The sequence below is a fragment of the Pyrus communis genome, chromosome 1 (genome assembly GCF_963583255.1).
Source record: "Pyrus communis chromosome 1, drPyrComm1.1, whole genome shotgun sequence".
NCBI lineage: Eukaryota > Viridiplantae > Streptophyta > Magnoliopsida > Rosales > Rosaceae > Pyrus > Pyrus communis.
The window spans coordinates 4,596,664-4,610,445 of NC_084803.1; the positions used below are offsets into that span (position 1 = coordinate 4,596,664).

The 13,782-nt window shown below is 36.9% G+C and overlaps 2 protein-coding genes across 3 annotated transcripts; one reads left to right on the forward strand and one right to left on the reverse strand.

The window, feature by feature from the left end:
* Positions 1-997: 997 nt before the first annotated feature.
* Positions 998-3,259, forward strand: LOC137712106 (uncharacterized). Of its 2 annotated transcripts, none has more exons than XM_068451258.1 (7): positions 998-1,385; positions 1,483-1,536; positions 1,620-1,751; positions 1,856-1,959; positions 2,065-2,106; positions 2,185-2,241; positions 2,467-3,259. In XM_068451258.1, exons 1-7 carry the CDS (start codon positions 1,340-1,342, stop codon positions 3,037-3,039), a joined length of 1,008 nt encoding a protein of 335 aa, XP_068307359.1. In that variant the 5' UTR covers positions 998-1,339; the 3' UTR covers positions 3,040-3,259. The 2 variants fall into 2 exon arrangements, with proteins under 2 accessions (XP_068307359.1, XP_068307352.1); XM_068451251.1 differs by having other exon boundaries at positions 999-1,385; positions 1,851-1,959.
* Positions 3,260-5,295: 2,036 nt separating this feature from the next.
* Positions 5,296-10,555, reverse strand: LOC137737842 (long chain base biosynthesis protein 1-like). Its single transcript, XM_068477414.1, has 13 exons — positions 10,326-10,555; positions 9,693-9,888; positions 9,483-9,577; positions 8,828-8,919; positions 8,357-8,450; positions 8,192-8,264; positions 7,968-8,100; positions 7,239-7,419; positions 6,743-6,883; positions 6,560-6,655; positions 6,277-6,418; positions 5,941-6,071; positions 5,296-5,856 (listed from the first exon to the last, which is right to left on the reverse strand). Exons 2-13 carry the CDS (start codon positions 9,796-9,798, stop codon positions 5,680-5,682), a joined length of 1,461 nt encoding a protein of 486 aa, XP_068333515.1. The 5' UTR covers positions 9,799-9,888; positions 10,326-10,555; the 3' UTR covers positions 5,296-5,679.
* Positions 10,556-13,782: the final 3,227 nt, after the last annotated feature.

Sequence of the window (13,782 nt, forward strand, 5' to 3'; positions counted from 1 at the left end):
CTCTTAACCCTTCGGTTGGAGATGACCTAAACATGGGATCGGGTAATCCAATCCTACTACTTATCCTACCCACCAAACGAGGTTCGACTCCAACTGGATTTTGACAAAATAATACACTCTTAAAGTCGATTGAGGTCTAAAGCTGATTAAACATGCATATTGCGGTTGCAGATGAGGGGCCACTGGAAGGACAAAGTTTGGTGCAATTTATGTGATGAAAGTGGATACCAGTCAGGATTTGAGGACCACGGCAAGAAAATGGACAAAACCATTAAGGTAAAGTGAGCTGCTAAAGACTGTTTGCTCAGCTTTGAGTACAAAACAAGGATTGCAGTTGTACACCTTCCTAATTTGCCTACACCTGGTTGGGTTTTGTATTACTAATGCTTTGATTCATGATGGAATTTGATTACGATTTTTAGGAAAATTTTGAAATGGTTTCTGCATAGTCTGTCTATAGAATGGATGCTCGTTCCTTATCGAAGAACGGACTTCTGAATCTCTGATATTGTCATTAACAATCGGTTAATATTATTACTGTGACAAAACGTACTGATGTGTTATCGATATATTATTAACAATATCCGGAAATATTTATTCTTTGATCATGCACAAAAACAATGGCGGAACAATATACAGGGTTACCATGAGCTAAAGCCCACGTATCTATATTTTTTGTTGGTTATGTTGAATATCGATTAATCAAATTAATCTTTGTAGCCCGCCCAAATTAAACCAAGTTACACTCAACTCACGTATAATAAGTGTAGTATGAGATTATACAGAGAACTATTGATTCACAGGGCAAGTTAGTAGGGGAGATTCTTAGGTTTTAGCCATCTCTAACTATATAGTCTATATATCTCGTGTCTATCTCTCTTGTAGCGTGACTTACTAGATAACAACTGCCTACAAGTCACATTTCTTTACTCCCAACCGGTTACAGTGGTAGATTTCTCGATAAGTAGGGTACTTTTCTTTATCTCCTCCTTTCTGAGTTGTAAATATCCAGGTCCCACGATGAAACAAACTCCAGAGGTCCACTGCAGAGTGGGTTTGGTTGGAGGCTAACTCCAAAATCCCAACACTCCATGTCAGCCAGTGGACATTGGTTGTTTGCGCCCAAATTCCTCTTTTCCTTTTAATTGTGGTGGAAACAACAGCACACTCAAGCTTAACTTCAGTCTAAAGCTCTCTCTCTCTCTCTCTCTCTCTCTCTCTCTCTCTCTCTCTGTGACAATGGAAAATGGACTTCCCATGTTTAATTGTATCTTGCATCACACGCTGAGGAACCTCTGTTCATGTTCAGATTCTTCTTCCAATCCTTCCAAATGGGTTTATGCTGTTTTCTGGAGAATCTTGCCTCGGAACTATCCTCCCCCAAAGTAAGAAAATTTTACTGCAAAAACAAAATATACGTGAAAAGCACTTTTACGAAAAGCTACTTTCATGAAACAAGTCACAGTGCTTTGGTTTTTGCAGGTGGGATTATGGAGGGAGTGCTCTTGATCGATCCAAAGGAAACGAACGGAACTGGTAAAGTGATTAACAAAGAACTGTGACAAAACAAAACCCGTGTTTATAATTCTTATGATTTTTAAGTGAATTTTCGGTTGCAGGATTCTTGTTTGGGAAGATGGGTTCTGTGATTTCTATGAATGTGAGCAAGCAGGAAGTGGGTACATCAAGGGGAGGTTTGGAGCTGATGTCTTCTTCAAAATGTCACATGAAGTCTACAATTTTGGAGAAGGGTGAGTATTTACATTCTAAAACAGAAGCGTGTTAGGTCAGTTGGTCAAGGCAATGTGCCTATCTTAGTGCATTTGAGTTCGGATTTGTATTGGCTGCAGATTAGTGGGGAAAGTAGCGGCAGAAAATAGTCACAAATGGGTGTTCAGAGATGCACCAAATGACGGTGATCCTACCTTCATTTCCTCCTGGAATGCATCCACTGAACCTGTAAGCCAATTCACTACACTATGCTTTTTACAAAAGTAACTGCAAAAGCATAAAGTTTTCTTTTCAATTCATCCTAATTTTCCCTTCATCCACTTTTACATGCAGCAACCAAGGGCATGGGAATTTCAATTCCAATCAGGCATACAGGTTTTTTACTTCCAAAATCTCACTGATTAGAATTTTATGCAACACGATTCAACGGTTCGTTATATTGAAATTTTGCAGACCATTGCAATCATTTCTGTTAGAGAAGGCATAATTCAACTTGGCTCCTTCGACAAGGTTTGTGTTCGTCTCCCTTTGTTTTCCTTTCCAATCTCATCAACATCAACTGCAGCGATTCCTGCGCTCAATTTTTAGCCATCTACACTCCAAATTGAATATTTAACAATTTTATCTGCACTGGCGTAAGGAGTGACTCAGTGAGTACAGGCGGGCGAAAGAGGTGGGTTAAAATCAAAAGCCTTGGGTGAAGCATCAATTGATTGACTAATTGGGATTTTTCAGATATTGGAAGATCTTAATCTTGTGATCAGCATACAAAGGAAACTCAGCTACCTCCAGAGCATACCAGGAGTTTTTGCCATGCAAAGACCTTGCCTACCAATCCAACATCCCTACATCCTCAAACCAAATCCTCAGATGATTGCAAACCATGATCAAACAGCTTTATCAGTCTACGAAAAGCGTCAACTGACCGGCGCGAAAAGATTGTTCAACGAAGTCCCTGATGATTCCCAAACCAAGTCCATAAACTTGGGCTGGAACACCCCACAAAATGGACTTCCAGGATCACCACCTTCGCCAATTCTTCCTCTTCTGCCCTCCATTTCTTGCAGCCTTGGAGCTCTACTGTCGAAGCTACCTTCGGTTAATATCCCATGCTATAATTCTGGTGAAGCTCCTGACAGAGAAATGCTTATGAACAACATGAGCAACAGTGGCAACAATTGTGCAGACCAGATGCTGAAGGTTAGCGGTGGCATTACGAAAATAGAGTCATCCTGTCACTCGAATGTAGCTAATGAAGAAAAGCACAGTTCCATAAACCCTAATTTGGGTTTAGAAAATGAGGGGTAGACTTGGGATTCGGACCGGTACGAAAACAAGGGAGTTAGACTTAGATTGCTCTGACTGAATCTTAATTAATTAGAAAGTTGCAGCTCAGTTTTCTTCAAACTAAGCTGGCAATACATTGCATTAGTCAACTGAATTATCCCACGTTTACAACTCAATTTTTTTAATTACGCTCACTTGGGCTTTTGTCATATAGCAATATATATGTAATTATTCTTTCATGCAATAATAACGTGTCTCCATGGCCCCCAAAACTCAATTGAAGATGAAAACTGACCAGAGATTGTTGTAGGGTTGGATCAAAGATGTTGCATGAGACATATGGTATCCTCCTCCCGACAAAATGATGGTCTACAATCCCCAATCATTCAATTTTTCTTCATCTTATTGGCTGAGGTGGATCTATACTTGAAACCTTTTCAATATTAAAAAACGAATATCACCACACTAAGAATTAGTTAGTATGTTATTAAGTGAATACGAGACTAAGAAAGCAAGTTAAAATACTACAGATGTGGATGTGTTTAAGACGTTTGAAATGTAATATAAACAAGTAGTCCTGCCATCCAGATATCGTATTTAGTACCACATGCTGGATATGTGGATGTGCAACTTGTCGTTTGGAAATCCCAACACAAGTGATAACTGATAAAAGGCTGGACCATTTTAGTTGGCAAATTTTAATACCAATCCAATTTGTAGAGGAATTCGTCACCAAACGAAAAGCGAATTGCCTTCCTTCGAGAAATGAAGCAAGTGGGTTTATTAAACAGTGCAAACTTTAGAAACCAGAAGGTCCACACCGCACTCATGCATTCACAAAAAAACGAACCAATACTTACAGATTGAAGTGAGCCTCCAGTCAAAACAAACGACAGAAGGCCAGGTTCAATAGGCTGCATTTTTTTTTATAAGGGACAATTAGTGGCAACTCATGATTATTCATCTTTTTTTGGTCCGGGGAGGTTATGAGAAATTTCATCCTATCCATGGCCAGAGTTAAGCAGACTCACCAGCTCGGAGTATCAAACTTGGGACCTCCTACATTTTTTTTGTTTATTAGAGAGCCGCAGTTTGCACCCTTATCATTAAACCAATTGTTGTGGTTGTTCAATAGGTTGCTTTCAAAAGTTGTTGTTAAGAGATCATTATTTTTCAAATAGGATATTTTAATTTAATAAACACTTTTTTATTACTTAATTTTAAAGTGAAACGTTACTCAATATTACGGTCTAGTGGTATTCCTCTTCGCTTGTAAGTGAGAGGTCTTAGGTTCGATTCTCACCAAAAACAAATTTGAACCATATTATTACTAGCCCATTGTGAGGCTAAGCCCACTCATCTTTCTTAGTGTAGATAATATGCTTGTTAAAAATAAAAAACTTAAAAGTGAAACAACCTTTTGGTGAAACAAATAAAAAACGGGGCTCATATCCAGTGTTTAAAATATCCACAAAACTAGATGAGGCACAACTTGTTTCAAAGAGGGTGCATGTATGTTCACGAGGCTTCGCTTCTTTCTTAAAGCGCCTCAAGAAAGGCCTTTAGTCTCATGTTTCGAAGGTGTAACCACATAAAGATTTGTAAGAAAGCGGACGTCGTTGACAACCAAGTATTTTTCGGTCTCCTCTACTTTGCTTCTGCTCAGTATTTAAAATATCCACAAACTATCGATATTTCGATCAAAATATCTGAAAAATCAAGGATCGATATACAAAGCGGTGAAAATGCAAGCTTCACTCATATCGGTAAGATATAAGAAAATCAACGAATATCGATAATATTTACCAATTCACTACATAAAATTTAACGCAAAACCATTGCAGATTTTCAACTTTTGAAATTTTTTTGAGAATTTTCTCTAATTTCGACTAAATCTGATTAAGTTGATGTACCCACCCTATTGCAAAATTCATAGTTTCAGTCAAAGGAAAATGATATTATATATTTCCATAAATTTGCATATCAACATTTTACCTATTTCAATGTTTTAAACGCTGTCTATATCTAGCGAAGGCAGAGATTAATTCATAGAAATTAATAATCCATATATATCTAAATTATTTAAGAAATTTTAATATATCTAAATTATTTGTAACTTTGTTTCAAGATTTTTATATAAATTATGGGCAAATTTTACCATGTGACAATGTTCCAAATACAAAAACAAATTTCTCCAGTAGTGAGAAGTCAGTGTTGGGGTACACTTATTTTGATGAGCATGCATGCTAGGAACCTTGTTTAAATAGAAATTCAGAGTTTATAAATGCAAACACATCATATTTCATCTAAAGAGTCATTTCCAACTAAAAGAGAAAAATCATAGGGCATCAGGAGCAACCGATGTACAATTGTAACATGAAAATTTCCACAGCATTGCCAACATATCAAAGATACAATCGTGTTCTACACTAAACTTCACGTTAATCTCGTTCACATGTCAAAATGCGGCAAAAAGAACGCAATTATAATCTAATCATATCTCCATCGCACAAATTATCAGCACACAGAGGCCTTTCTTTGGTAGTCTGAATCACAAAACTGATCAACCGTCCAAGGGCTTCGTAAAGATGCTGGAGGTGCTCCTGCATCTTGGTCATTTCTGCATGCATGCGAGAGCAAGAGAATTCTGCGGTCCACCGGTCAAATATGATCCTTCAGCACCAATTCTGCAACATCTTTCAGTGATGCAGCTGCCTTGAGCAGATCGGATTCCGTATGCCCTGCGGAGACGAACAATCTAATTCCTAATGGAAGACGACATTTATCAAGTGTTGACTTTTTGGAGGCGACCACAAAGATGGAATGCTCCTTCAACAACTGCAAAACCGCAACCATTACAATTAAGAAAGTAGAGGCAGAAAAGGATTCAGAAAAGTGTAATTAAGGTAACCATTTACTTACACGATTGGCAATATCCTGAAGGAGTTTGAGTTGCAGTTCACTCTTCACAGAATCTGCTTTCTCTAGTCTGAGGAACACAATCGGGGATTCTGGACTGCTAGCGAATGAGAGGCCCTGTATACCTGACAATCCTGCACACCACACCACATCACATCACATCACATTTCTCAATCAAGAGCATCATAATGCAAGGCAGGCAGTAAGTGATCTCACAAAGCAAAGGGGATGCCAAGGAAATTGATCAAGTGATGAGTACACCACGGCGCTGACAACTGTCCAGATACAGAATAAAGAGCAGCAAACTACATGCACGTGAATAGGAGATCAAGAACATACCTTTCCATAATATGGCAATATTTTTCTTCAGCTTTGTTATCAGACCAGGGTTTTCTTCGAGGATATCAATGGCAGTAATGGCAGCACTCGCAAGATATGGGGGCAAAGAAGCAGAAAAGACGTACCCAGAGCTACTCAATCGCTGCCAAATACCATATCCCAAAATACATAATTAAGCATTCATTAAAATAGAAAGATAAGAAAATCATTTTCTTGTTAAAAATTTCATCTATCAACAGAGACATCATATAAATGGTTAATAGTATGTATTCAGTAAACATACTTGGTGATCGGTGACTCTAGCACTTCCAGTGCAGAATCCTCCTTCTGTGGCTAATGCGTGTCCCATTGCAGCAGTAATAATATCTATTTTTTCAACCTGCAAAATCACACCACCAGAAATCACAAACAGGTAATGGATCAATAGTTATGAGAGATACGAAAAAAGAAGGGTCTCTAAAAATACCGGAATCCCGCAGTACTCAGTTAGACCTCTTCCGGATTTTCCAAGCACGCCAAATGAGTTACTCTCATCCAATAACACACGAAACTTATATTTCTCCTTCAATTCAACTATCTTGTCTAAGGGGGCTATTTGGCCAGAATTCTGCAAATTTTATTACAAGGAGAAAAAATTCAAATAAATTCAACCTACAATTGCATTCAGCTATTGAAGTTCTAAGCAAAACTGAAGACAATTTGTCACCATGCAAATGACAGTGTTGAATGCTGAAAAGACAGTTTGTTTTTCTATTTGCCAGTGATTCACGTAGAGATGGAAGCTTTCCTCAAAATGTAACATGATGCCAAGACTTTAAGAAAAACCTTAAAAAATTCTGTGCGCTGAAGTATAAGCAACCTATCTCGTGAAAGTGGATGATGGTGGATTGAATCATGAAACAGCTCACAACATATAAAAAATGAATTAAATAAAATTTGATATACGGAATAGACTGGGATACCTGGTACACAGCTTCAACTACAATGTAGCGCCGCAATTTCTTAACTCGCTCACTTTTCTTATTTGAAGTGAGTTCCTCCAGAATTTTCCTTAAATCTTCCATGTCGTTGTGCTTGAAATACTTGATTGTGCTTCTAGAAAGATGAAGACCATTTTGTATTCCCCAATGGACACCTTCATCTCTAGAAAAAGGAAAAAGAAACTGCCTTACATGTATATTCATATACAAACAGAATTTTTCATGAAATCATTTTAGCAGCATGAGATCAATCGACACTAAGGAAGGTACAAGATCAAAAGTATCAGTCATGTGTAAAAATAAAACGAAAGCATACATAGCACTTGAAAAATATGAAGGCAAGGGCTAACATATTGAACTCCATGAATCGTAATATGGACAAGGTCATACAATAGAAAACCGGTGGGAATAAAATTTGACTAGAGGTTATTCCATGTCATGCAAATACATCAAACAAAAGAAGTTTACATCAGCAAAAAGGAACAAAAGTAATGAAATAAAGGCAAAAGTAAAATCATAACTTTCATGTTTACCACTTCAGTAATTTCAGAAGTCCTTTCATCGTCATTTTGAATCACAAATCAAAGTAAAATCATAACAATTAAATGAACCAAGCATTTTCTTAACAGATAAAACATTTGCAACAAAACAAGTTCTACAAATGAAGAAAAAACTACAGTAATTACATTGATCAAGATTATGCATACTCACACAACAATAATATCTCCTTTCTTGGCAAATGCTGGAATTGCACTGAACATGGTCGACAGTCCATAAGAATAGAGAATTGAGTCGGGAGTTCCCAAAAAGTTTGCAATTCTCGCCTCACAGTCAAGGTGGACATCTGATGCAAAATAAAATGAAATGAATTAAAAAAAATCAATTAAATGTCCGAAACAGAAAAATCAACTTTATCTCAAGTTGTCGAAGAATACCAATTGTTCCATAAAACCCACGAGGACCACATGAACCAACACCATATTTTTCCAATGCAGAGTTACATGACTCCTGAGATCAGACACTGCTATAAATACTCTATTTAAGAAAATATACATTAAGGAAAAAAGTATTCAGTAATACTATGTAAAGCTCTGTCTTACAAGTAACTTCTCATGTCCTATCAATCCCAGATAATTTGCTGAAGCAAAGTTCACGACTTCTTTACCATTGATTATTGTATGTGGCCCTGCAGCACTGCATAAATTCTACTCATTAGTGGAATCCCCTTGAACAATGAAGGGACTGGTAAATTTTCACCCAAAACCTTAATACAAAAATAATAAAAAATCCGCTAAAATGATTTTTCCAACACAATACTTGTGGGAACACAAAATCTTCCACAATGAGGGGAAAAAGACTACACATAAGTGGGACCATCATAGAACTCCAGGTTAAACATGCAGAAGATAGCCAGAACCATTTTGTACGGGGAAAACATGCACCAATAAAAAGGAACTCGTCTAGCTTTCTCTTCAAGAAATTTGGAGAATTGAACATACGAATTAAAGAATATGTTTTGACCAGAAAAACATGGGGTTAGTTTATGAAAAGATTGAAATAATCTCACTAACCTTTCCAACACAGGGGGTTCATACAGCATCTCATCAGTGATAGAAGGAATAAGAGGGTCAGGAACCCATTCCTCACATAGCTCGTCTCTTTCCTACATATATCAGATAGACCAGCAAAGTCCAATTGAGAAACAAGGACAAGCCTGAGATACCAATCACAACTCAAGCATATCATACTAAATTCCATTCAATGAGTCAACAGGTTGACCCGCCAAATCTGTAAATCACATATTTATCATATAAACTCCACTAGGGAGTCCAATCTAGTCATATCAAATTACCCTCACTAGGTTAAGGTAAGAAACTGTGACAGTTTGTTTGGAAAAAAATATGGATAATAAAAAAATGGCATGCAAGCAAAATGGACGTTTAGTTGTTAGGCTCTACTTACCATGAAATAGTAACAAGATAGGACTTTACTGTTATAGTGTTATATTTAAGGCTATATAACAGAGAAGATTGCATAAGAAAACACAGGTTTTGGGTTTAAGCCTCAAAGGTCTCCTAAACGATATACATGGAAAAGGAGTCTAAGACAAGATAAACCTAATCAATAAAGATGGACATCTTATCTCAAGGAATCATAAACAATAGTATCATCTATCAGATAGAGTCCTAGTCAAGGAGACATAGGGTTGCAATCTGCGTCACGAACCTGCTCTGTTAAAGGCCGCCTAGGCGGTCTGTAACTGTTCTGGGAAAATAGATAAACGATGACTAAGAAAAGCAAAACTTCTACAAATAAATGTCCTGCAATTAAAAGGCCAATGAAACAGAACTTTGTTAAACACAAACATTAGTTTTCGATAGCAAGCAATAAAGGAAGACAAACAATAGAGGCAGTTAATAGAATCCAGTAAGCTACCGCCAATAGGAAATCCAAAAATAACAGCTCGAGAGGAAGGAGCATCTAAAGTAGCCGTCACCCAATCTACAGTAGCATTCACTATGTCCATAACACTTGATGACATTTTACTCGATATCCCGATCCAATTCGCAAACAGACCTCAAAAATCACTTGTCTAGAAACTCATGTACTTCCATCATAGAGACTCAGTTCCCTGCATGTAAATACCGATTATTCACGAATTACTCATCCAGTAAAAAAAATTTACAGTGTTATAAAATATAAACTAAGACCCTTCAAGTTTTCCAATTTTTATGATCTAAAAGCCTAAAACTAGCATGAGTGGATTCGAAACTCCCGAAATAAATCAACTTTACATATAAATATTTATTTTTTCTTAATCATTGTCCAAGGAATCGCCAGAATTCACGGTGCTCAATGAGATCCAATAGCAAACAAAACCCTGGAGTCGCCTCCTAAAATAAATTAACCAAAAATTCGAGGCCTTTTCGGTTCGCAATTCAAAACAATTCTCAAAATCTGAGCTGTATTCTGATTAATCTAAATTATAATTCGCGTAATCTATACATATATATACACACAGACATGTCAATGGACGGAGACAATGAGGAGATGAGTGAAGAGTAGTACCTGATGATGATTGAGAGCGGGTGAGACGGCGGAGGTGGTGACGGTTGAGGCGACGGAGCAACGGAAGAGGAGGATTCAGATGTGGTTCTTCGTCCTCTCCCTCGCTTCTCTCTCAGATTCAGATGAAAAAGAGTGGGACGGAGTCAACCGATTTGATTATTCGTCTGCCAGACGATTTTTCTTTTTCTTCTGTTTTTTATTTTTTTCTTCGTTGGTATTTTTACAGGGTTTGGCGCGTACGAGGAAAAATAAAATAAAATAAAAAATAGTGTTATTTATTAGAAATTCATAGGTTACCGATGACCGCCATAATAACATGATTTAAACTTTTTATTTATAATTTATGGCAGTAAATTTGTATTAGTAACGTAAAATCATGAGTATAAATGAGTGTAAATCGGGTAGTAATTTTGTATGGGAGTTGGATATGTGATTGGAAGTGAGTGTGCACCTTCATATCATAACTCGTGAATCTACGTATTAACGTTATTTGCATTTGTGAAGCTAATTGATAATATCATGTGACGGTTGTTATCACAATTGCAGTACAAAAGTTCTCTGGTATAAATGGATATCGTGGGGGTGTTTATAGTTGGATTTGCCATTTGGGCCTTGGGCCTCCATATACAGCTTTACTAGTTTCTGCTTTCTCTCCCCATGCCTTGGCCCATGTCACCTTTGAAAACAATTGACTTTGGAAAATCATGGCACCAAGAACATATGGCAACAAAAAGAGATCAGGATCCTCTCCTGAGCAAAGGGTGAGGATCATCCTGATCAAGCTCATCAGGCCGTTGAAATTTTATCCAATGGCTACAAATAAGAAGTTCCTCTAAAAATTGTAGTCATTGGATAAAATTTTAACGGTCCGATGGGCTTGGTCAGAAGAATCCTCACCCTTTGCTCAAGGAGAGGATCCTGATCCAACAAAAAGGACCACAATTCCTAATTTCCTAGTGAAGGGAATTTTCTCCCCTCCGTATGGGTTCCCCAGCTTGCATGCCAAACCCATCACATTCGCTGTTTTCAAGCTATGTGAATAAATGGCCGAGATTTGATTGTTTTAGGGTATGTGCACTTAATGCACACAACGGTGAAACGCTATGAAAATTAAACTCGATACTTAAATATTCTTAATTCATTAAGCAACAAACCTTTCACAAGAATAAATTTCTATTGCCTTACAAGTTAGAGCAAACTTTGTTGAATAATACAAAGATCCCAAATGCTTTTGTGATAAAAAATTTTACGCTTGTCGTGATGTGCAGATGCTAAATTACTAATTAACATGTACTAATTGTACAATTTTTACACGTCCAACAAAAAAAGTAATAAAATTGCATGAACAATCATTAAGATTTGAATGTGAACGGAAACCAGCGAGGAAGATTTGGCCATAATCCCAAAAGCGACCTAAAAATAGATGCATAGTGCTATCCCGTACTAATTAACGCCAGAATTCGATATAAAGCAAATGATGAAAAAAATGCAGATCTCCACATGCTTTGTCTCCTCCTCCACTCCCAAGTCCCAAATGCCTTTAGAGGGCATGAAATTGCAAGTTTAATCCAAGACAAAATATGATGGGAATGCAAAGCACAACTAGGATTTGCATATTCACTTTGGGAAGACAAGGGGGCCGCACTAATAATTGTTTAGTTTGGGAATCATATCAATCTCCCATATATGAAATCATAATTCAACTACTAGTGTACTTAATCTCACTGTTTAGTGACTAACAACTCACTTATTAGACTGCGTAAGAACATCTCCAAAGAAGATATCAAATTTTAAACATCAAAATGATAGTTGATAGCTTATGTGACAATTTAACATTTTATACAATATTTTGCTCCATTTAATATGTTAAATAATAATGTTATTTAATAAACTTTTTATCTTTTTGTGGAGTCCAATGATTAAGGCAACCAATCAAATATTTAAAAAACATAACAACATTTATTATATATTATATTAATCTATTAAAATATCATTTAATAAATTTGACATCTTCTGTCAAATTTGACAGCAAAATGTTTTGCCTTCAAATGACTCAACGCCACCTAAGAAATTGAAGGCTCGGTTGGAAAGAGTTTGCTGCCAATTTTTTCTGTTGTATGCCTACGTGGCAATTTTGACATCTCCTTTGAAGATGCTCTAAGGTAGTCCCAAACCTGTTTAATTATTTGGGGTCAATGGTTTCGTAAATTAAAAGAGAGGAGGATTGTTTGTGATCTCTGAGGTAAAAAAATTGGGGAGATTGGAATGAAAAAAAGGAGGATTGTAATAATAGGGTGGGATGTTAAAGGTGGTGGAAGCATGTGATGCAAAGCTCCCACATCCACATGGTCGAAAAGCACAAGGAAAAAAAGGTGAGGGGTGAGAGGGATGGGAATATATTAAAGAAACACACTGCAAAATTAGGCTGCTGCAACCTATGAAGCATATACAACAACAACAAAGTTTTATCTCACTAAATAGGATGGGTTGTATGAATCATAGAACGACACTGCACTTAGTTTTACGTCAAGTATTCTGTTAACCCCAAGTACTTCATGTCTTTTCTTAAAGTCTCTTTTAAAGTCTTCCTAGGTCTTCCTCAAATATTTAAAAAATATGTTTAATTTCTCTAACCATGTGACTGGCCAGTTTTTCAATCAATTATTTTCTCTCATATCTATAGGGAGGCGGATTTTGTTGCTGATGCTCTTGCAACTGTTGGTCATAATGCTTCTAGTGCTTTTTGTTGGTCGAAATCTCTTCCGGAGGAAGCTTAGTTAGCTTGGCGTCGAAATTGCTAGTGTTGGAAACTTAAGAGTACATTTGTTTTGATGGGGATGGCATGTTAGGTGCCTTGTTTAAATGTAAGTAACACATCATGTTTCATCTACAGAGTCATTCCCAAATTGGCAGGTGAGTTCAATACGAACTTGTTAAGAGTTTTTGTTACCTCAAGTTCCCTGGTTTAGTAATCAAAATGTCATTATCCATCATAAGCAAAGTTGTTTAGACTTCAAATCCGTTATAGTAAGGTAATTAAGCTGCCTTAATCCATTTTTTCGATGTTGATTAAGATGATTTATTGGTAGGAACATTGAGATTAAGATCACCACAGTTAATCAACAAACTGTATTAGTGGGACCTTGTTCTAGTTGCTTGGTCTGCATCCAAACCCAACGGTCGAATTCAGAAAATTGAATGGATGGGAAATTAGGTTTGGACAGATAGAGGAGACTTCAAACTTGTGTGTTGTGGTGATCATTTTATCAGCTTTTTTTCCATGCTTTCCTTCATTCTCACTAAAGCAGAAGTTGTAGAACTGCAGAAACAAGTGCTTTTGCTTAACTTGCAGTCTACCACTTCAGAAAAAAGCACCGATGCTGCTGCTGCAAAGTGCTGAATTATATGAATATACTAAGAACTCTATTAGGTGCCTACATATTTAAAAAAAGAAAAA